This window comes from Diachasma alloeum, unplaced genomic scaffold (assembly GCF_001412515.2).
Source record: "Diachasma alloeum isolate Michigan unplaced genomic scaffold, Dall2.0 Dall_scaffold_00440, whole genome shotgun sequence".
Classification (NCBI taxonomy): domain Eukaryota; kingdom Metazoa; phylum Arthropoda; class Insecta; order Hymenoptera; family Braconidae; genus Diachasma; species Diachasma alloeum.
The window spans coordinates 388445-412839 of NW_021680579.1; the positions used below are offsets into that span (position 1 = coordinate 388445).

The window sequence follows — 24395 nt, forward strand, 5'->3', positions numbered from 1 at the left end:
TTTCTCATCTCCATATGGCTATCCCATTTTGAAATATCCCGGAAAAGTTGAGTAATATCATCATCCATCGAAGAAAAAAAAATTATTCGATTTTCGAATGGCCCCTGCGAAACAGAGGGATTAAAATAACGAAAAACTTAAAAAATGGCTTAGTATTCATCCTCGTGGTACTGTTGTATTTTTAGTCTCAAAGTATATAAAAAAACGAAAAAAATCTTTTTTCATTTATTAAAATCAGCCAATTTGTTCGCAAGATATGATTTTTCAAAAATTTGAGCTTATGTTATTTGTCCTGGCCAAACAATTAATGTTAAAGGAGCGAAAATTTAGAGAAAGTATGTACTCATGTAGTACTTGACTGGGTGCATGCTAATTCAGGATTCTGAGACACAAAAAAATCCAGGGTGGCTGAGTTAACATGGAATGTCAGGGTGTTCCATTTAAATTAGTATGACTAATTATCTTCTAAGGAGAATCAGTAACCAAAAATGGAACAACAGTTGGAAAGTTTTAAGGGGGACATTCGATGCATATATCATTTTATATAGCCCATTATATTGCGAGTCTCGTTCTCGATGATAATTATTGTAGACATGCTTCCCATGCTTAACATCATAACGTTAAACGCCTATAGATTCAAACTTGTTGGCGCCCCACGCCATCTTATCCCTAGGGTGACTCTCCTCTAACTTCATATTGTTTCGTTGTGCTGAAGCATCATAACGTCTTTCGCTATTTATTTTATAACTAAAATTATTTTAGTTATTTATTAAGTTCAATATTAAGTCGCGTCAGGAAAGAACGCGGAAAATGAATATTAGGGAAGGATCATCGTCGTGAGAAGAAACCTATGGAAAGTTCACTAAAAAGACAACACCAAATGGATAACCTAAAAGGTGGTTGAAACGTGGATTGGCGTTCAATAAGAACAAAAATCAAACAAAACCTCCAACAAATGTTATTGTTGACCCTGGGAGGATTGGTGTTTATTACTCCGACATGAATGACTCCTCAATTGAGAGATTTTATTCTGATCCACACAAATATTCCACACGAATTTTGAGAATCAGAGTCCACACGACTCTGATGGTCCACACGACTATATTGTCAGATGAGTGGCTTCATTATAACCTCAATATTCCACACGAATTTTGATAAATATTGTCCACATGACTCTGATGATCTACACGAATGTATTATCAGGTGAGAGGCTTCATTATAACCTCAATATTCCATACGAATTTTGAGGAACAGTTTCCAAACGACTCTGATGAAATAATGGTGCATTGATACAGTTCTCGCTGTTTTAGGAACTGTGATTCCAATTCAGGGACTATAGAAAGAAGGTATTGATGAGAACTTCATAGATTCATTGATCTACACTGATTAGATTCTGACAAATCCCTGCAATTGGCAGTCTGTGACTTAAAACTCGCTAACCATTCTACAATTAACAAGTGGGGAATTGCTATGGTCTTGATATTATCTAGTTATTTTTACTAATAAATTAGCAATATGCTTCCGAATGGTCATCTTGTACATCATTTTTCTTGTATATCAAATTTATCCTTTCATATTATTTCATTTATTTCTATTACATATCTATTTCAATTTATTATCTGTAATGCTCAACTTAATCCAATTATTATCATTTGATGATTACTATGATAATCCTCATTATCTTTTTTTTTACAGCTGATTTGTCTTCTAATGGTTCTATTACTCTCTTCATCTCTTTGTTACTTTATGGACTGTCATTTTTGTTTCAACCATATGTTATTTACTTTGAGAGCTAAATTTTCTGTTTCGTTTTTTAACGATCAAATGGAATCTTTCTCAATTTTAGTTGACACTGTGGCTTGAAGGTTATTCAACGATGCATTTTATCCGAAAATCTTTTAGACCTATTCAATTTCAGTGATCATCAGTACTTATATTTATGTTTAACGGTTTTTTAAATCTCAAAATTTCCTTTCTTATCGATGATGAACTCGCTGAATTTGAATGGCATATCTATTTGGAAGGATAAAAAAGTGTATTCAAGGAAACTTATAATAATCTCCAATCGTGATTGGATCAGAATGATTGCAATGAAAGCGTCAACAGTTGGAAAGAACTTTCTGAAAGAACAATTCAGATGACCTCTTTTAGCATAACTCAATTGATCTTCCTAATTTAACAGACGTCAATAATGGAACAGCTTTTATGAGTATTGCCTTTCTTGGTTAAATTTGATCCGAAAACTCATGGAAAGGTACTGACGGCAATGTTCACGAAGACGGTGAAGAACGAAATAATTATAATAATAATCATAATACCAATAACAATGCTACTATTTTGAATCTACACCTGTGCTACTTTGTAATTTCCGTCTGGGCGTTTTTAAAGAGAATACGGGTTATGAGACCCAGATGAATGAAATCTCAATTTTTAAACTCATACTTCAGTTGCCTATAACAGGTTTGCATGTGTTGTTCTCTGTAATGCTCAATTTTTCCAAATGATAAAATATATGTTCATACGACCCATTTGTTCAATTGAAGTAAGTCTTCTATAATAATTGGATCAATTTGAACTTTTTTACATTCAAATAAATCGTGAAAGTAAATTTTCAAAAATTCTGGAGAAAAAAAATTGTACAATTCTTATGTAAATCAAATGAATGAACTGATGCCATTATCATGTCCAAAGTTAGATAAAATAACATTGGAAACACTTTTTCCTTGTAAAATTAAATGATTTTGAACCATCATATTTGAAGAAACCATTGGGAAGCGTCCTGGGAAATTCATGAAAAATTCATGAAAATCCAAAATGTAGAAATTATAAAAATCAAACCTACAGATATGGCACTCGTAATAATCTTTCAACTTCCACAAAGTGGTGTTGAAATTGAAATTTTAAACTATGATTGAATCAACTTGAAGCATGATATCCGAAAATATGCCCGGAATTCTAATTTTCAAAGAATGAAAAATGTTTCCAAATTTTTGAATCAATGAAAACAACAATTCAAAGAAGCTATCGCCTCCATTTTCGAACTCGGTCCAAAGGATATCCAAACAAAAACAATCATTTTAAACCATCATTAAATGATTTTCAAATCTTTTTTTGAGTTATCGTATGACAACTGATTGAAAAAAGAAGAAAAAAAATCAAAATTAAAAAAAAATAATGTATGAATCAAATTTTCATTTATGTCGATGGATAGGGCTCGACGATACCTACATTTGAAAAAAAAGATTCAATTTCATTAATTCATTGGCGAATAATTAAAGAAAAACCTTAGGCGCCAACATACACACATACATACACACATACGGACACGGTCCAAAAATTGCATTTTTGGACTTTTGGATCATAATGGGTCGATATAATAGAAAAAAACCGAGACTAAAATTTAAACAATTGGAAGGCTTCCGTTCGGAAGCAATAAAAGCATGGAACTTCCATTTCCGAGTTATCGACAGCTAGATCTTCAGCAGAATCCTCGTCTATTTGAACATCCATTCATCAACCAGCAGAACTCTTGGATTACTTAACGGTTAGGATTAATTATTCAGGAGAATAATATGTTCACACGATTGAGAGGCCTCATTTCAATCTCAAATATTCTACACGAATTTGGAGAGGCAATCATCCTACAATTGTCCAAGAGAATGGTTTGTCCATACGACTATATTCTCAGTTGAGAGCCTGCTTCTATTTAATCTCGAATATTCCACGCGAATTCCGAGAATCAAAGCCCAAACGTTAAGGTTATAATGATGATTTCATTGAAAAGAATGATTTGTTCATACGTCTGTATTCCTAATTAAGAAGCGTCACTAAAATCGCAAATATATCACATCAATTTTGAGGATCGGTGGCCACACGACCCTGATAAAGCTATTCTCTTAGTTTTCAGACCTTCGCGGCCATTATTAATGACATTATTGGCTTCCGGATGGATGTCGCGTTTGGTTTCAGTATTGCGCCGACGTTTCGCAAATATTGCAGTCTACATCTTCAGGGCTATGAGCGCCGATTCTGAGCTCCGATGTCTGGGGGTTGTCCTTATGTGTCTTCCCCTGTGATGCTGGGTCAGGGGGAGGGGAGAGTCAGCCAATCGTATGTTTTTAATTGATCAGCTGCTCAATTAAGATAAGCTATTCTCTGTGAATAGAATTATTTATCCACACCATTTTCTCTACTGAAAGGTATTCTATCAATCTGAAATATTCCATACGAATTTAGAGAATGAAGGTCAAACCAAAGTTGATCAAATTATTATAAAATTCTTCAAGTGACCAATCTTATAAAAACACAGTAAGTGCTCCCCAATTTATACTAATCTGTCTTCGTGTTGTGCTCTCTTCTATCATAGAATTAGAGGAGAAAGAAGATAAAGGGGCATACTGAATACTAAAAGGATTCCATATAATCATTTTTCCTTTCTGGTAATCCGACGTCAAGAGACACTGGGCTGAAGATCTTAGGAATTGACTCGCACCTAATGATAGAGATATTCCGTTGAGAGATGAGAGTCCAACATCTTCTAGAAGAACACAATTGAAGGATGTAAAAGGAAATCTTCTTTGAACTAAAACCCTGAATTCACATATAGATTTTCTCCTCAAGTACAATAGAACGATTTCAAACAGGATTTTATAAACCAGTATTTCTGGGAGTAATCGGAAGGTGGGTTCATGAGGAAGATTAGTTCATCTTATCATAATTTCTCTTTCTACCTGATGAAACAGAGCGTTTCACTATCCAGCAGACACTTTCAAAAGCATTGAACAAGCTCATTGCTTCTTCCTCACATTCTCAATAGAAGTATATGAGTTTTGGCGCTACACCTTCTTTAACTGAAGGATTTCATAGATTAAATTTTGTGACAAATGTTTCTAATCTTCAGTTCCTTTAGTTTGGTTTGTCCACCAGTCTGAGGATTTTTACCAAGATCGATTCTTAGGAAATTGAGACTGGAAGGATTGTGGATATTACGTTATTTCGATAACTTGCCACGTATCAATACATTGAGAAGTCTATATGAGTAAAATATGGAATCATAGAGATTAGGGAGTTTATTTACTATAATGTATTTCTGGATGATTTCCTGGATTGCTAATCAAACATGTCGATATTGAAGCTGACGAAAAGTTTCCACAGGACATCCTCAGCTTTTTCCGGTTAAAAACGGAAATCATATAACGAAGATGACAAATCAATCCAAGGCTAGAAAAAATTAGGAAATTGGCCACTCCGACAAATTCCTAGGAATCTAGTACTCTTCCCAGCTCTTATTTGTGACTTCCCAGCTCTTATTTGTGAATTGAGTTAATTATATCAAAGTCCGAATGATTTAAGGATTTCCTCATGAAAATATTTTGGAATTATCATAAAAAAACTGGAGTCTGCCATTACAACGATTTTATCAAAGTAAGGAGTATGTTTCTTACCTGGATAATACCAGTGGGGGGATGTTTCTCCCTCATTTAAACAAATTATCTACAAAAATCTGGGAATTGTGTGAAAAGGAGAATCTATGGCCAAACGTTTCAAGTATCCCCTTGACAACAATATAGGAACAGAATGTGCATCTTGTATCATTGATACAGATACAGCATGAAAACTTCGCATGTTTCACAGTAGTTTTATTTGAAGATATATCGAAAAGGAATGGAAAATACCATACATTCCAATTCTTGTTTCTCTGATCTTCAAGCTGAGTCTTCAAAGTTCATAGAAAAACGAACGTTTACTCTTTTTTACATTCTTTCTTCATACTTGGTGAATAATGATTCATCAGTCAAGCGAAGTACTGAACATTCCAGTATACCCACACATCAGTGATATCCAAGGTTTACTTGGATCAGTACTGAGGATCCCAGCTTCTATAAAACTAATTAATTTTTTCGTTCATGTCTCCTCATAGGAACGAGGACTATTCAACAGTATACAACTTCTCATTAAAAGTAGTACAATTATCTGTTCGAACCAGCACATCTAGAAATGGAAGAGATCTGTCCTGCTCAGTTTCCATGGTGAACTTGATACTTGCGTGCTGAGTATTCAAGAACTCTAGGAACTGCGTTAGAGCAGTCTTTCTATGTGACTAGATGACAAAGGTGTCATCCACATACCTGAACCACACAGTTGGTTTCTGAGACGCTAACTTTAATACTTCGTTCTCATAATGTTCTATGAATTTCTCGAGCAGATATCCCTTTAGGTTCAGTTAATGATAGAAATAATGATGGTTTGTTTTCTCACTCCATGAGAAATGTATATGAAGAGAATTTTCTCTAATTCGAGTGCTCTATAGCCTGCAATATTACATGAGTTCCAGAATATCTGGGAAAACTTCATCCGTTAAGGAGTTCAATTTAAGTATGACAGATGAGGAAAGGGCAACACTGAGCACTAACCACACTTCAGGAATTTCAGACTGTAGCCTTGATCAAAATAAATATAAGTTCGTGCTTATCGTACCATTCGTTCTATAGAGGAACCAACACTTTGTACATGTTTTACAATATCAGAATAGATCGAGCGAATTATTCTCAACCGAGATTCGGGTAACCTATTAACAAATAATCTACAGATTAGGAAAGCCAAACTGTTTAAAGTGATATATACACGGACTATTGATAATTGGATTGAAAAATCCTTGGGAGAAATCGGTATCAATGTGATTCAAACCATAGGTTCCTGTACAAAATCTACGACATTAGAAGATGTCGAAATATACTTCCCATAACTGAGCAAGAAATATTATTACAATTGAATGCACTGTTTGGTGGGTTACCGGTCCCAGAAATCTTTTCATATGCTATAACGTGAGCCATCCAAGTGCTTGATAACCAATAAGCACATGTAATTTCGACTAGAGTTACTTACGTTATTAAATAGGTTCTCTATTATACCTATTTCATAATCTTTCTTCTCCGGAACTTGAAGAAGGCTGGAATTGCATTGCTATAAATAGCTGATTACGAATTATCACATGCTCTAAAAAACTACAATAATTATCATCGAGAATGAGACTCGCAATATAATTCAAAGATCAAACGAGCCCGCCTTCAGCTCGTTTGATCGAAATTATATGAAGCGTCTCGTTCGAAGATGATAATCTCCTACAAGAAATTACTCAAAAGAATAAATCATACCCATTATCATTTTCTCTACACCGTGATATTTCGTATATTTGTTGAACAAAACAATATAAAGTTAGAGGAGAGTCACCCTAGGGATAAGATGGCGTGGGGCGCCAAAAAATTTGAATTTATAGGCGTTAAACGTTGTGATGTTAAGCATGGCAAGTATGACTACAATAATTATCATCTTCGAACGAGACTCTTCATGTAACTTCGATCAAACTTTGCCCGCCTGCGGCGCGCTAGGTTGATCTTCCCATTATATATAGAAACTAGCCACATAGGCGCGCTCTTCGTGCACGCCTCATCGATCGGCTGGTTGAAAATTGATGTAGAATAATTCATATGATGATCAATATGATCATTGATATAATGATTACTATAATGATGATGATGATTATTGTTATCTTTATTCATTCCTGAATGAATGAATGATATCACACCGAAGGAAATATTATTCATGATAAGTCAAAATCAATGGAGAAAAAGTTGAAGTTTCTTAAATTTTCTAGAAAATTGGCGAAACTTCACGAATGTTTTATAAAACTCCAGAAATTACTCGAATTCTTTAGAAGTCCCGAGAAATTTCTCGATTTTTCTAGGAAATGTGACAAGTTTTGCGAATTTTCCAGAAAATTTGAGTAATCTCTCGAATTTTCTCAAATTTTCGGGAACACATCAGAAAACCTGAGAACTTTCAACGGAATGGTGAAGATTTCAAGCAAATATCTCATAATAATAGAAATGAGAATAATTTGTCTAATAACTATCGTAGAACATTCCCGAGTTCTTCCGCAAGTTCTAGAAATTTCGACTATCATTGTCTAAATAGATGTTTTTAGTTTCAAAGAATATTCCCTCATTTTCTAGAAAATTCGGGAAACCTCTAAAAAGGTGTGTAAATTTCTAGAACTTTCTGCGTTTCACCCTCTGAGGGGTGGATTTTTGAGAAAATGAAAACACGTGTCTTTGGCTTCCGAATGGAAGCTTTGTAATCGTTCAAAATCAAGTTACCAAATTTTTGTGCCAGGGTAACTGAAAATGGCCTAGAAAGTCTAAATTTTTTATGGCGATTATTACATAGTATCTGTATGTATGTATGAATGAATGTGTGTGTGCTTTTTTCAATTTTTTTTCCGCAATGTTTTTATAGGACCTTGATGAAATTTCATGAATATTTCCACGGATATATACGTTAATCATATAATAAACGTTAATCGGATATAGAGATCATATGGGGTCATATGGAGTCATATATAGGCGGTAAATGAGAGGCATGTGGAGTCATATAGTGTTATGGGCTCATACAAGGTTCGCATCAGCTAATTGAAGAGTCATATGGGGATCATACGGGATTATATGGAGTGATATGCAGTTATGTGCCCTTATATAGGGTCATGTGGGGCCATATACATGTCACAGGGGGGCGCTAGCGTGCTAGCATTGTGTACAGTAGTGTTTTTTGTTGCTCGGTATTTTTATTGGTGTTTTACCCAGTACTTTCTGGGCCAGTGGATTAAAGTTGTGTTTGGAGTAATTATTATTTGAACGGGGTCATTCTGAGCAATAAGGAAGGGTTAAACACCAGAGGGGTGAAGAGTTCTTACAGCATACGTACTATGGCAACTTGGCCAGGTTAGTTTTCTGCTAAGGCGTAGAATGGAGCTCTCGCTCGCCGAGGATATCTCAGTGGATAACGATAAATTCAAAAAAGGACCCGATAGTGACATCTCGCTCCGACAAGGGGAATCATTCATGGATGAGAGTAGCGCGAATCAGCTGTCAAAGATGAACAGCTCCAGTGGTATACATCGATCAGCCGATACACCTAAAAGAGGCAAACCATCGATTGCAGAGTCACTCGCAAAAAATCGTGAATCAGATCTGAGATCAATCCAGGAGTTTGTAGCGGCACCAGCAAATAAAAGAAGGAAGGGTGAGGATACTTCTGACAGTGACGACGCTGTGTATCTGTCTCCGATAAGATCGTCTAAAATAATGAAAATGGCTGATCTGCAGCAGCAAGTAACTCAAGAGGGAGCCGCAGATCGCCCGAGGTTTTTGTTTAAGCCAGCTGTGATGGGCGAGAAACCAACAACAACACCTTTGTCAACAGACTCGCAAGCGATTCTCCTGAGCATTGTAGCTCTATCGTCGCAGATAAAGGAGGCAAATGAGGACAATGCGAGCCAGCTGGAAGAGTCTGGAAGAGTCCATTAACACCAAATTTGAGCAGCAAAGCCTTCGACTGTAGGCAGTGGAGAAACAAGTAGGTGATTTAATAGAAGTAAAGGAGAGAGAGAATCTTTTAGAATGAGTTGTTGCCCTGGAGAAGAGTGGAGGAGGCGGAGGGGACAGTACCCCTGCTGCCAATGATTATATCATGGAATGGTTGAGTAAAGTCACTGACAGATTGGAGCAGCGTGAAAAGTCTGAGAAAGTGCACAACCTTATCATCAGGGGCCTGGACATGAACTCCAGCAACCCTCAAGCTACAGTGGAAGGCTTTCTCAGTGAGCATTTCAAAGATATAAACGTTAAAGGGGAGGTTGAGGATGTATCATTCATTGGTAGGGAGGGTCAGCGCTCGTATAGGGTAATCCTGAAGAATGTGGATACGAAAAACCAGATATTAAAAGCCAAGAGTAGCTGTCTTAAGGATATCCCCGTTTACATTGAGCAAGACAATACGCCACTGGAACGTGAGATTGCTTGGAAAGCGAGGCAGCTGGCGAGAGTTGAACAAAGTCAAGGTCATTCAACTAAAGTCGGTTATAAGAAGGTACTTATCGATGAAGTCTGGCATAGTTGGGACCAAGCGACAGGCAAATTCATCAAGGAAAAGACAAAGGCTAAAGTAACCAAGTCGCAAAAGGGGGGCAGGAATGTAAGTAGCAAGCCTCCTCGCAATGCTGCGAAGGGCAGCAAGAGTCGCCCACCCTCTCAAATGGAGTACTGACCAAACATATCATTCTCTTTCTTGTTCTGTACTTTCCCCAGGCCTTATTCATCTTTTGGAATTCACACGGGATCTCAAATGTGTGGGAAGCTTCGAATGTGTTATGCCGTGCTGATGTAATTGGAGTGTGTGAAACCTGGCTTGAATCAGACCATTTTTGCAAACCTCATTGGGTGGAGGACAAGTTCTGCTGCTTCTGGAGCCATGAAACCAGAAAGGCGCTGAGGGGGCGTGGTAGTGGTGGCCTTGTATTAATGGTGAAAAAGGACTATAACCCTTTACCCATTGACGTCTCTTGCTGGTGGATTTTTGTTCGTGTAGTGATACATGACGTGATCAACATTGTTGGGACTGTGCATATTCCGCCGTTTAAAAAATCAGAGAAATACGTGGAGGTTATTGACCTGCTGCGGTCGGCTATTGAGAACATCATAGAGAAATTCGGTGAGGTGCCCCTCATCGTCGGCGGGAACTTCAATGGGAGAGTCGGTCAGCTCAACGATAGGATTCCAGAGGAGCTGGCCCAGGGTTCAGTGTTGTGGAGTGATCGTGTGGCAAGTGACAAAGTGAGAGAAAAAGAAGGTGGTGTGTTGTATGAAATGATTAATGGCAATTGTATGTACTTAGTGAATGGAAGAGCCCCGGGGGACTGTCCCGGTCAGTTAACCCACTGTAGCCATCTAGGCACTAGTACAGTGGACCTTTGTTGGATCAACGTTTCAGCCTTGGACATAGCTCGGGATCTGGTAGTATTTGACAAGTTATTTTCTTCGGATCACTTCCCTATTTTCTTTTCACGGATCTTTCCGGGTTCGGGCCCTGGTTTGGATAGTACTCATGTTAGTAAAACTTTGTCTTTAGAGAAATTGAAATGGATTCCCGAATTAGCTCCGGAGTATGTGAAAAGGCTGGAACGTGTTTTCGAGGACACTCCTCCATCCCAAGAGTCGAACATTGATGCAAAGAATGAGAGACTGAGGGTCAGTATTATTGAGTCTGCAAAAGCGGCAGGCATGATGTCTATAATAAGGGTGGGTTCGGGTGGATCAATTGTCGAGCACAGAAAGGGTGGTTAATGGATGGATGAGGAAACAAGAATAAATGAAGCAAATGTTAATAAGGCCTGGAAGAAATTTAAGCAGAACAAATCCAGCAATGACAAAGAATCGGATTTAAAACTGTTGAATGATTATATAGATAGTAAAAAGAATTATAAGAAGCGGTTGGGTGTAAAAAAGAAATTGTATTTCGAGAATATAAGGTCGAGAATTACGAATGTGAAAAATATGGGTGAATTTTGGTTAACGGTGAAAGAAGTGGGTAGGAAATATTCAGGGGGAAATGATGTATCAAGGGAAAAATGGGAGGAATTTTATCGCAATGTGTATCCGCCCCGGGCTCGTTGCCGCCTCCTTCTTATGGACGTTAGACACCACGAACTAGATGCGGTGATTAGCTTGGCTGAACTTGAATCAGCACTTAAAACTTCGAAGAATAATAAGGCCCCTGGCCCTGATCTAGTTTCAAACGAATTCTGGAAAGCATTGCCAGACGCGGGAAAAATAGAAGTTCTTTCCCTGTTGAATGAGGTCTTTGAGAGGGAGGTTGTACCCGAGTCGTGGCCCAGCGCAGCCCTTACAATGCTCCGCAGAAAAGGTGATAAGAGTGATCCCGACAATTATAGGGGCATAGCCCTCACAAATAGCATACTAAAGATTTTTACAAAAATTCTAGCCAAGAGGATTGAGAGTTGGACGGAAGGGGCAAATATTCTTCCGGAGTCACAAGCAGGGTTCAGGAGAAAGAGAGGTTGTGAGGATCAAGTCTATGTCCTGCTAAATACGATTCAACACCAATTGCGATTTGCGGGAAATTCAGTTTATGCTATTTTTATAGATTTTCGCAGGGCATTTGATTGTGTCCCTCACAACCTCTTATGGGCAAAATTGTTTGGACTTTGGCTGAGTGCCAAAATTGTAAGGGTTTTAATCAACATTTATAATAAAGCATCAGCTCAAGTAAAACTGTTGGGGGAAGTTTCAGATAGATTTGAAATCACGGAGGGAGTGTTGCAAGGAGAAATACTAAGCCCCTTGTTATTGATATTATATGTGTCAGATTTTGAGAGCTTTTTATTGATAGGGGATACAGGGGGCTTAGTATAGATGGAAAAAATGACCTCTTGATGCCCACGTATGCAGACGATACTGCCCTTCTTTGCCACAGCATCCAAGATATTAAAAACAAGTTGAAAGTACTTAAGGAATTTTGTAGTGAGAATGGTCTGGTGGTTAACACTAGCGAAACGAAGGTCCTCCCATTTAGAACTAGTGGCAGGACAAGAAAATTGGAAAAAGATGTAATTATGTATGATGGGCTTGTGGTTGAGACAGTTAAGCAATATGAATACTTGGGAATTTTGGTGGAAAGTAGTTTAAGTGGTAAAAGCACCGTTAACCATGCAATTAGAAAAGCCAAAGCTGCGATTGGAGCCACCGAATCAATTTTGTGCAAGTCGAAATCGGATGCTTGGTGCTCTAAGATCAAGCTCTTCGATAGTATCGTGACTCCAACCTTGTTATATGCAGTGTCCTCCTGGGGCCTCGGTCATTTTTACAGTATTGAAAGAATTCAGAATGATTTTTTTAAACAAATGCTCCTAATTCCATCCAACGCGTCGGGCTATATTATTGGATTAGAGTTAGGACTGAAGCACTTGTCAGTTAAGGCGTTGGATTTTATGATAAATTGGGCAATTAAAGTTCTCAGTATGGATGAAAAGCGCCTTGCTCTGATCTGTTGGAAGCGGCTTGTTTTTTTGTTAGATAAACGCTCTAATAACCCAAAACGGAATTGGATTTCTAAATTAAAACTAGTGTTGGATGAATTTGACATGGGTTACTTGTGCTTGGATCCGAGAATCTGGAGGGAGAACAAACGTAAAATTTTAACCAGGTACAGTGATAACGTAAAAGCACAAGATTTGTTGAGAGCCTCTGCTAGTAAATCCTTTCAATTGAACATTCCGAGAAGTTTTTGTGATAGACCGGCCAGGTACCTCTTACTTCGTTGCCCAATATCCTGTACACGAATTGTTGCGCAGATCCGACTTGCCAATGTTTACGTGGGAAGGATCATTTGTAGTAACAAAATTTATAGACTAACACCTGGAGACTACTGCAAAATCTGTCACTTTGAACTAGAAACGGTGGAGCATGTCATTGTTAATTGCCCTTACTATCATAACCTCAGAGTTAGTCATTTCAACTCCCTTCTACTGGATAGATTTAAGGTGAACCTTCTGCCATCATTATTAGATATTCATAATTCCAAAGAGCTGAAAAGATTGGTGTTTTTCTTGACCGAGGCGTTAGAAGTGCGGGAGAAATTATTATGTATGGAATGATTGAGAATGTTGGGCCTCTATGTTTATGTTTGTTATGTGTTTTATGTTAATTTGATCACCGATAGTGGGAAAAAGCGACCTTATGATTATGCACTGTTCACTTTTTTATACATTTTTAATTGTCTAATGTTTATTGTTTTTGTACTCCCCCCGTGCAAAGGGAGCGTCGTCTTACACTGTAAACTCACATCGGAACGTAATGTAATAATAATAATAATAATAATAATAATAATAATAATAATAATAATGATAATAGATGTCACATGGAGACAGATGGGGTCATATGGGGGTTCTATGGGCTCATAAAAGGGTAATATAGGAATCATAAGAAAGTCATATGGGTGTCACTATTCAAAACAATAAAAAATAAAAGTAATAAATTTCAAAAATAGAGAATCCTTTCGAAAGCATATTGATAATTTGTTAGCAACGTAAACTATACTCATATACAGAAAATGCGATTATCCACTTGTTATTTTAAAAGGAGAATCTACACGCGCATTTTCAACTCTCTAACTTGAGCGCTTCTCGAAATTGCATGAAAAATTTTGCCCTCTTTTCACCCTCTTAGGGGGTGAATTTACAAAAACCCTCCCTTAATTAGAGCTTACGTCACTAAGGGTAGCTGTAGGCAAAAGCTCATGCTCGTAGCTCTTGTAGTTTGGGCAGTGCGTTGATACGTCAGTCGCCTGAAAAAGGCTTCTCCTTTATGGGTCATTCCATGTCAACTCAACCACCCTGAATTTTTCGGGTTTTCAGAATCCTGAATTGACATGCTCGTAGTCAAGTACTAGATAAGTACATGCTTCCCCTAAATTTTCATTTCTTTAACATAAATTGCTTGTCTACAACATGTGTCAAAAGCTCAAATTTTTGAAAAATCATATCTCGCGAACAAATAGACGGATTTTAATAAATAAAAAAGGATTTCTTTAATTTTTTCATGTACTATATGAAAAACAATACACTAGTACTGCGAGGGTAAATAATCACCCATTTTCAGAGGTTTGAAGTTTTCATATTCCACTGTTACGCAGGGGCCAGTCGAAAATCAATTAATTTGTTTTTCTCGATAGATAATAATAATTCCCAATTTTTTCGGGATATTTTAAAATGTGATATCGATATAGAAATGAGAAAAAACATTTTTTTCCATAAAAAATTCTTCTTTTCCGACATAAACGGCTATAACTATGTAAATCACATATAAAACTCACCACTTACTCCTGTATCATACATTTTAACACAATGGATAACGTAACTCCATTGTCAAATTGAAATAAGTAGAATATAATAGTTTTAATAAACCGACTGTAATGGTTAGGTGGTGAGGTGTTGCTCCAGCGGACATCCAGGCTAAGCAGCGTTGAGCTGGGTTACTACTTGGATGGGTGACCACTTAGGAACACCTCGCTCGCACAAAAATTGCGGGCGGTAGGTACGGTGTAGCGGCCTAGTGTCTCCATCTAGTCAGTGTGACAGATGGATATATTAGGGCACTGTGGACAATCGGCCGGCTGTGAGACTGGGGTTTTACATGGTTTCCCGTGCAGTCCTAGCTCGAATGGGGCATAGCTAAGAGTAAGACGGCTATGATACCGCAGATAACAATGAGAGGAAAAAGAAAGGAGGGGAGGCAGGCTAGAGGAGGGGTTTCAAATCGAGAATTACTTCGATAAAACGAATGAAATAGAAAAATTTTTAAAAAAATTAATAATTTTAATACCACTTAAATTGATGAACATCGATTTCGAGAAAGAAAAAACGACTTAAAAATCTTAGATTTTCATGTCAGATCGCTAGGTATACAGGGTGTCCCATTTGAAAAAATGCGGTCAAATATCTTCTAAGGCGTGCGAGTAACAAAAAAATGTTCAATACAAAAATTGTAGGATTGCGAGGGGGACATCCGATCTATTCATTATTTTGAGCTTTCAAGCTCATGCTTGCAAGCTGCAACCATAAAGTGCTTTTTTCAAATGGCAACCGCATTTTTCATCCCAATTAAACTTGTTCATCTTGATGAGTTGTTTTCAGATACCTCGTCATTGATATAATTTCCCCTAATTTTGCTCGAAGACTGCCCCAAATAAGAGTTGTGTGGTCAAATTGAAGATTCAAACATCCTTGGCGCACCTTGGTGTAATTGTTCCATGGATCTGTTTAACAACCGGAGTTATCAAATGTAAACAATAAACAAAAAATTTTCCTACTCCTTCGAGGATTCTTTTATTGTCATCAGTGCCAATTCAACCAGAATCGAGTTAGTATCATTTCATTGAACACATCAAGATGTATTCGGCCANGGACAATCGGCCGGCTGTGAGACTGGGGTTTTACATGGTTTCCCGTGCAGTCCTAGCTCGAATGGGGCATAGCTAAGAGTAAGACGGCTATGATACCGCAGATAACAATGAGAGGAAAAAGAAAGGAGGGGAGGCAGGCTAGAGGAGGGGTTTCAAATCGAGAATTACTTCGATAAAACGAATGAAATAGAAAAATTTTTAAAAAAATTAATAATTTTAATACCACTTAAATTGATGAACATCGATTTCGAGAAAGAAAAAACGACTTAAAAATCTTAGATTTTCATGTCAGATCGCTAGGTATACAGGGTGTCCCATTTGAAAAAATGCGGTCAAATATCTTCTAAGGCGTGCGAGTAACAAAAAAATGTTCAATACAAAAATTGTAGGATTGCGAGGGGGACATCCGATCTATTCATTATTTTGAGCTTTCAAGCTCATGCTTGCAAGCTGCAACCATAAAGTGCTTTTTTCAAATGGCAACCGCATTTTTCATCCCAATTAAACTTGTTCATCTTGATGAGTTGTTTTCAGATACCTCGTCATTGATATAATTTCCCCTAATTTTGCTCGAAGACTGCCCCAAATAAGAGTTGTGTGGTCAAATTGAAGATTCAAACATCCTTGGCGCACCTTGGTGTAATTGTTCCATGGATCTGTTTAACAACCGGAGTTATCAAATGTAAACAATAAACAAAAAATTTTCCTACTCCTTCGAGGATTCTTTTATTGTCATCAGTGCCAATTCAACCAGAATCGAGTTAGTATCATTTCATTGAACACATCAAGATGTATTCGGCCAGTGAAATTGACGATATTTTACTAGTTCGCGTCATTTTACATATTCGCGCTATTTTTTTTTTAGCGCAGGGGATGCGATGCAAACTTTACCTCCACGTGGTGCATCCTGGGTCACGCTAAAAAAGTTTGAAATTTTAATTTGACCACAGAACTCTTTTTTGCGGCATTTTTCAAGTAAAATTAAAGGAAATTACATGAACGACGAGGTATTTGAAAACAACTCATCAAGATAAACAAGTTTTATTGGGGTGGAAAATGCGGTTGCCATTTGAAAAAAGCACTTTGTGCTTACAGCTTGCAAGCATGAGCTTAAAAGCTCGAAATAATGAATACATCAAATGTCCCTACAATTTTCATTTCGAACATTTTTTTGTTACTCGCCCGCCTTAGGAGATATTTGGGTGAATTTTTTCAAATGGGATGCCCTGTATATAAGTTGATGCTTTCGTCGACTCTTCTTCGGAATAACTTCTCCACTAGCCGCTGCTGAATATCTTTAAGATAATAATTGTCCATCTTCTGCAGGGATGAAGCCATGATTTTTTTGTATGGCTGGAATGGCCTTCGCAGTGTTGAATCTTTGTTTTAAGCTGTCCTGGATAACTTTGTGTTCTTCTTTACTATAAAAAAAATACATCAAGATCTTTGAAGTGATCTTTCGCCCAGCGAAACAGACCACTAGGTATGAGAATAGGTTCCCCTTGAGTTATCTGCAGACTCCTTCGCCTCGCTCCCTTCTTCAAAACTACGCCTACTCCATCACATGCCGTTTTACCATGTGCAGTCACATCATAATGAGCTTCCGCTGCAATTCCAAAATCATCTTTGTGGAACAAAAAATTTGCGATTTGCTACCGATTCTTATAATGTTGTGCAGCTCCATCAGTAATATAAATCAATTTTGTCACCACCTCACAGACTTCTTGTGTGCTCTATCAAAATCTTTTGCATCATGTATACCGCAGCAGTATCGTGGACAAGACTATCAGATAGAAGGACTAGACTTTGGTGGCGAATATCACTCCACTGACGATAATAATAGACCACTGGATGTACAGTGCAATGGTCATTATTATAATGAAATGATTGAGCTGCGTCCTGAGAAACGAAGGAATAATTCTCGAAGAAATCACACGGAACCAGAATCTCTCCTTCGAATAAATTCTCCTTTCTCTCTTTCACATAGGCTGTTTGCTCAGTGGCAATGAAATGATGAGATTTCAACGCTTTCAATCGTTCACATAGTAAATCAATGAATTCACTTGCTGGGAATTTCTGAGTCTGCAATATTGCTCTATCGACAGTTTGCCACATTTTGAATTCCACAGTTTCAATCATAGCCTAGTTACAAAGTAATTTTTTCAATTCAAGTGATAGCACATCAACTCCTGGATAGTTTTGGCATTCATCTAAATGGCACGCAGGCATTGAATTGGAACACATGAGCTTCGCGAAACAATCTTTGTAGTTCGTAAGAGAAAAAATTGAATCTTCTGTGAGAGTGGAAATATTCATGGCATCCAACATCAATTTGCAGGTGGTACGTACAGATGTAGACAACATGCGTACCACTCGTTCCTGGCAATACACAATGTTTCGGTCACAACTCCGCAAACTTACTGAACCCCACAGGAGATTCCGGATGAGAAGTTTCATATTGTTGATGCAGATCTGCAAAATTTTCAAGTGCCGGCTTTTTCTGCATATTTTTTCTTCTCGTCGTTGATTCTAATGGATACTTTATCTTTGATTCTTGGCATAATTCGACTGTTATTCTCGTAAAACCTGTGGACTTTCTTAATAGTTCCATCGGATAATGATTTTCCTGCTTTCACGACGGCCGAAGCCAATACTTCTCTCATTTCTCTCAATTTTTTCACTCTCTGAGCCATGTGTTTCGTGGCTCCACATTCTTCACTCACTTTCCGAGTATTACATGACAATAGAGCGACTGTCAAAATTTGTAGACGTTCAGCGTATCAATCCGTACTCTCCAATTTTTCTTTCAGGCCATTCAACATTTCTTCCAGCTCAACTTCTCGAAGAGAACGTGAATGTTCTGCTATTCTCCTGCTCACCTCATTGTCTGAATCTTCATCTACTGAGAAATCGTCGATTTCCATTGGGTCATCGAACGCTTCGTTGAGACCATTATTATTAGGATCAACTGAATGGAAAGAATTACCAGATCTCAATGAACTGTTTGTGATGTTACCGACAGAAATGTCGGCTACGAATGGTGTAAGATTTGAGGAGTACCCAGAAGTATCATCGGAGCCTCCCGTCGCTGTTCAATCAGATATCGGAGGGAAGGCTTCGATGTGTGGATGAAAATTAGGGGGTAATGGGCTAGGACTATAAGTGGCAGCTTTCTTTGTACAGTTGATACACAGTCTTGCATTCGCCGGCAATGATGGAAATTTTTTTCGTAACGATTCCGAAATTACGCGTAGACCTTTTCCAACGTGACCTCTCCATCCAGGGGCGCGCATTGGACCAGCACATCTCTCGGCATGGGACATCTTATGAAAAAAATGAGTTGATCAGTCTTATGGATAGATTAATATTAGATTAATGAAGCCATCAATATGAAATTAGTAATGAAGACCATTGAATCTATTCCGACATTCTCATAAATGGTCCATTTATCGCAGAAGGGAGTGATTTCAGAAGAACATGTAGTGACTCTATATTTAGCGCTCAACAAGTCCACAACGACTGTATGTACACATTCTTCCATGCATGTACTCGTGACTATGATAATTTATTTTCCATTGAAAAATAAAAATAAACTCCTCCTATTTTATAACTTCTCCACTGGCACATTACAGACAGATAGATTACATACCTCGATCCAAACTGACGAATAACTGAAGGAGAATATCGATTCAGTCAATTTCTAGAGGAAATTTAACACACTGAACAGAGAATGAGGGATGATGTTGCAGGAGCAAGAGTCTCAGGATAACTAATTAGATTCATACACATTGTAACCCTTGGAGGTTGTATGGAAACACGATTCCACGAAATCTGTAATTTTTCAGACCGCTTATCTCCTCCTCTCTCTTTCATCCCCCATGACAGCGAATTATATTGTGTTGATAATTCGTGAAATATCGCAATCCGATTGAAAGTGTACGACAAATACAAGGTCTTCTCCCCAGAACAATCAGACAACGTGTAATTTTCCTGGCTGCGTGTCGTATCATTTTTCATTTCTTTACGCTCATCAAGGGTGAGAGTTAACGCTGGCTGAGTCAATGATACAGTGGAAAAATTGGACATACGTGGAATTCGAACCCGACTGAACGAATTGCGAGTTCTTCGCCCTATTGACCGAGCTATTGCAGGCTGTCGATTTCTGTGACATCTTCATAATGACTTAAGAATTTATCAACATCGGTATTTAATTAATAACATTGCCAACATCATTATTAAAAATTTCTATGTAATTTTGGTGTACTTTCCCAAAATTTTTAACAAATTCAATTTCTACTGAAATTTCCAGGAATTTCTATAAACTATGAATTTCAATTGCATTTTCTCCTAAAAATGAGTGACAAATCAGAAAATTCCGGTAAATATATACATGAATTTTCAGGACATCAACACTGAATGCGATTTAGGGGGAAAAAATCATGACATTTCAGATTTCAGAAAAAATTCATTGGAATTTCAAATAAATTCAGGAATTTCCGTCTTTGTGGTGGTTAAAATTCTGGAATTTCACTGAATTTTCAGTGAAATCTGAAATTTCATTTTTTTTCTCTAACAGAGTAGCGATCTGATGAGAAAATTTATGGGTTTTGGATAGCATTCTTCCCCAAACTCAATGTTCATTATTCAAAATAATGTTAAAACAATTATGCTCCTCCTATTTTTAGGCCTGCAACGTAGTTGTATCATTGGTTATGTGGATGATTCACTATACGAATATAAGTGATGAATTGACAATGTGATTTTACTAATTATAGCCGTTAATGTCGAAAAAAAAAATTGTTTTTTGCCAAACAAAATTTTTTCTCATCTCTATATCGATATCACATTTCAAAATGTCCCGAAAAAATTGAGGATTATTATTATTTATCAAGAAAAAAGAGAATCAATTGATTTTCGACTAGCCCCTCTGTAAGAATGGAATTTGAAAAATTAAAACCTCTGAAAAAGGGTCATTACTCGTCTTCATAGTACTGGCATATTTTTTCGAATAGTACATGAAAAAACGAAAAGAATCGTTTTTTATTCATTAAAATCCGTCAATTAGTTCCCGAGATATGATTTTTCAAAAATTTGAGCCTTTGACACATGTTGTAGACAAACGATTGATGTTGAAGGAACAAAAATTTACGGAAAGCATGTACTTACGTAGTACCTGACTATGAGCATGTCAATTCAGGATTCTGAGAACCAAAAAAATTCAGAGTGGCTGAGTTGATATGGAATGTCCCTTATATATTAGATTCGTTCAACAATTCTCACGTTCTAATGAAAACTTTCAAATTTCACCGGTATCTCCCATTGACAAAAATCTTCGATATTACCACCAATGAGAGTCTCGGAACTGGATGATCCTTTGATGACTTTTGGAATTGTTAAGTGACTCCCATCTTCCTCTGAGTCTTCTTGCTTGATACTGACCCTTCTGCTACCCTTGGGTGATTGTTTTCCAGGTAATGACCCTGGTAATTGTAGTATCGGGCTTTCTTTTATTATTGGCGGCAGTTCAGAGATCAAACCCAACGGTTGTTCTTCCTCCACTGTATACAATTTCAGAAAGCATATTTTACAATGTGATTCAATATTTAGTATGAGTTTTAATGACTGAATATGTGATTATGAACGAGCCGTGCAGCGTTACCCTAACAAGAAATTTTCAATGGAAAGATCATCATTGGACATTCTAACAAATGATTTCGGACTTCCTGATCATCTTTAGAGTTTATCCAGATATGATGGACGAAATCATGAATTATATGCTTTATTATATCATTCTTAAGGAGCTCACACTTGCGATAACCAGTACGCCAATGGCTCTTTGAACTTGCCATTTGTGCACCCACGACTGAATCAAAGTGGACTTGACTTCTTACATCTCGACAATCGCTAATCTCTGACCCATATCCTAGATAATTTACAATATAATTTATATAATACCACTTTTACTGTTACCATCGGAAGTTACTTCATCAATTGAAGAGTCATTTCAACATACCAGAAATAGAACTGGCGCCACTGGTCCTTCTTGGTGAGAAACTGCTTCTTCTTCTGTCATCAACGTGTAGTAGTCCTTCCCCAATCAAATTTGCGACGCAATCCAATGATCTGAATTGGAAAATGAATATTTATCAATTAGCGTATTCTTTAAAAAAATTGAGGAATTCAGGAAGTCAATGTTTTAGTTCTCAACAAGGTTGCCAAGCATTCAAATTCCGAATGAATTTAAAATGCATACTCTGCTAGAAATTCATCGGAATTAAATAGACAACTACATGCTAACTATTACCATTCTGAATCAAGATGTCATCAAAGATTCTATTGTTCATTAATTTTCAGAGTTGTTTTGGAAACTTAGGATGAATGGGTTCACCAAATGTGTAAGTTAAAATATGGAAAGATGGCCACATTCGATTTTATCTTTCTGAGATGTCTGAATTTATGGGAAAGTAAACGTAAGGATAACCTAGACGGATTTTCCGCATTTTTATTGAGTTCCTAATGGATCTGCATATTTCGAACAGAATTCATAGAAATTCCATTTCAATCTGTAAGTTGCAATTGAAATTCTGTGAAAAATCTCAGAATTCAACATTATAACAATTCAACAATTTAGGGATCCCAAATGCAAATGAATTATTCAGTAGAAAATCAGTAGACCTTTGACGTTCTTACTTCAGAAATTGAAAAAATCATAATTTTCGATGAAATTCATCATTTCATACATTCAAATATTGAACGAAATTACTTTACACGCCCACAATGTTAGAAAAAAAAACTGCAATGTACTACTATACTGTAATAACGTCTGATTTTTCTGAAAAGATGCCATTGAAAAGTCGACACTCATTAATTTTCATCACATTTTCCAGAAAAAGGTATTTGGCGGACACATAGATAGTGGGAGTATACGAGGTATTTCACATCAAATGAGTCAATCGCTGAGCTTCTTCTCTTGAAAATGAATGGTGCTTTTTTCTACGGTCGGGGAGGTTGAAAAACTATCTCTTAAATTTTTTCAGATTTTTTCGGCAGCCCAGCTCAAAGATATGATTTTTTTCACATTTTTACGTTTTTTCCAATAACTCGAGTTCTATTTGTCCGATTTTGATTTATTAAGTGTCAAAATTTTCCATTTTTTACCGCCTATACGACTATTTTTAGTAATTTTTTTTTCGATTGCTAGATGCTGGTAATAACGAATTTTGGAAAAAAAAAGTTGAAAAACTTCAATTTTGCAAATTACGTCACGGTTGATATTCAATTTTTTTTTAGTAATTCTCATAATCAAAACAAGTATTTTGAGCTGTTATTCAAGTTGGGAATTCTCCTGGATCTATGTTATTTTTAATTTTTTCTTTTGTAAATTTCGCAAATTGGGGCAAAACACCACAAAACGATTTCGATTAGGGGAGACCGGGGCAAAGTGGAACGGTGGGGCAAAGTGGAACGCGGGGCTAAGTAGAACGGTAGCAAAAGCAAATTTAGAGCGAATTTTGGACAACTTTTTTTAAAAATTTATTAGTCGAAAAAAGATGAAGGGTCAAACGTTTCTGAGGGTCAAACAGTGGTGTATATCCCCTTAAGCCAGGGTGAAACTTCGAACCCAGGTGGAATTTGGAAGTCCTCGGTTGATAAGGATAGTCGTTGAGCGAGTCTGTATAGATTAAGGGATACCTAAAAAGTAATGAAAATTTTGGGCACAACCCATTTTGCCCCATACGTCGAAGTAGAACATAGTTTTCCAAGTATGTGGCTTCAAAATGCTCCTCGTACCATAATAGGCATTCGAGTTACAAAAAAGGTTATTACAACAATTTGGCTACTTCCTTTAGAATCTGAAATATTCCTCAAAAACTCAGGTGAAGAACTAGTCAACTTCCTATCCAAGTGCTTTGGCTATTTTTTGTTCAGTGAAATGCTTTTCCACTTTTATCGTCGAATATCAGAGCTTTCATTTTAGCTTCATTTGACCCTGAGTTTCCGGACATTTTGCAATGATATTATTATTTAAAATATGAAAGTCTGAATTTGAATCTCGATATTGAACCGTCAGAAAATAGTTTCAAAATGTGAAAAAAAATTAGAAAGTGTAATTTTGGAGAAATTCATAAAACAAATGAAGAACTGAATTTATTTAAAGTTACGAGCATTTTCCAAAAATAATTTATAAACAATCAATTTTCCACGATAAAAATCATTTGTTCGGAAAGACAACAAATTTATTCATATTCAGAATTTTACGAGAAATCGATTCCATACCTAAAAAAAGGTATCTGAACGTTTAAACAATTTCAATTAATTATTTATAAGAAGGGGATGTTTAAAAAAATGAAAATTCCCTACAAAATTATAATTTGAATGACACACATCCGTGATTTTTTTAAAATTTTTGTCACGCAATTTAATTGACAAACGTGATGATTGAAAATTGTTGAATCTATACTGTGGTCTGTATCAAACTATAAAAGATACTCAGATATCCTTAAACGGTTTTACCGCTTCGTTAATGAATTAAAAAAAAGAAAAATAGTTCCATTCTATGGAATCTAACGAACATTGAAAAG

At 36.8% G+C, this 24395-nt stretch overlaps 1 protein-coding gene across 1 annotated transcript in view; it reads right to left on the reverse strand.

Annotated features, from left to right (window-relative positions):
* LOC107042303 (ras-specific guanine nucleotide-releasing factor 2) overlaps window positions 1–24395 on the reverse strand; it is a 105864-nt gene that overhangs the window by 9301 nt on the left and 72168 nt on the right. The window contains exons 9-11 of the mRNA XM_015263301.1: window positions 21827–21936; window positions 21620–21736; window positions 21156–21371 (exon numbers count right to left, since the gene is read on the reverse strand). Of these exons, the coding sequence (XP_015118787.1) occupies window positions 21156–21371; window positions 21620–21736; window positions 21827–21936 (443 nt within the window). The remainder of the gene's footprint in view (window positions 1–21155; window positions 21372–21619; window positions 21737–21826; window positions 21937–24395) is intronic.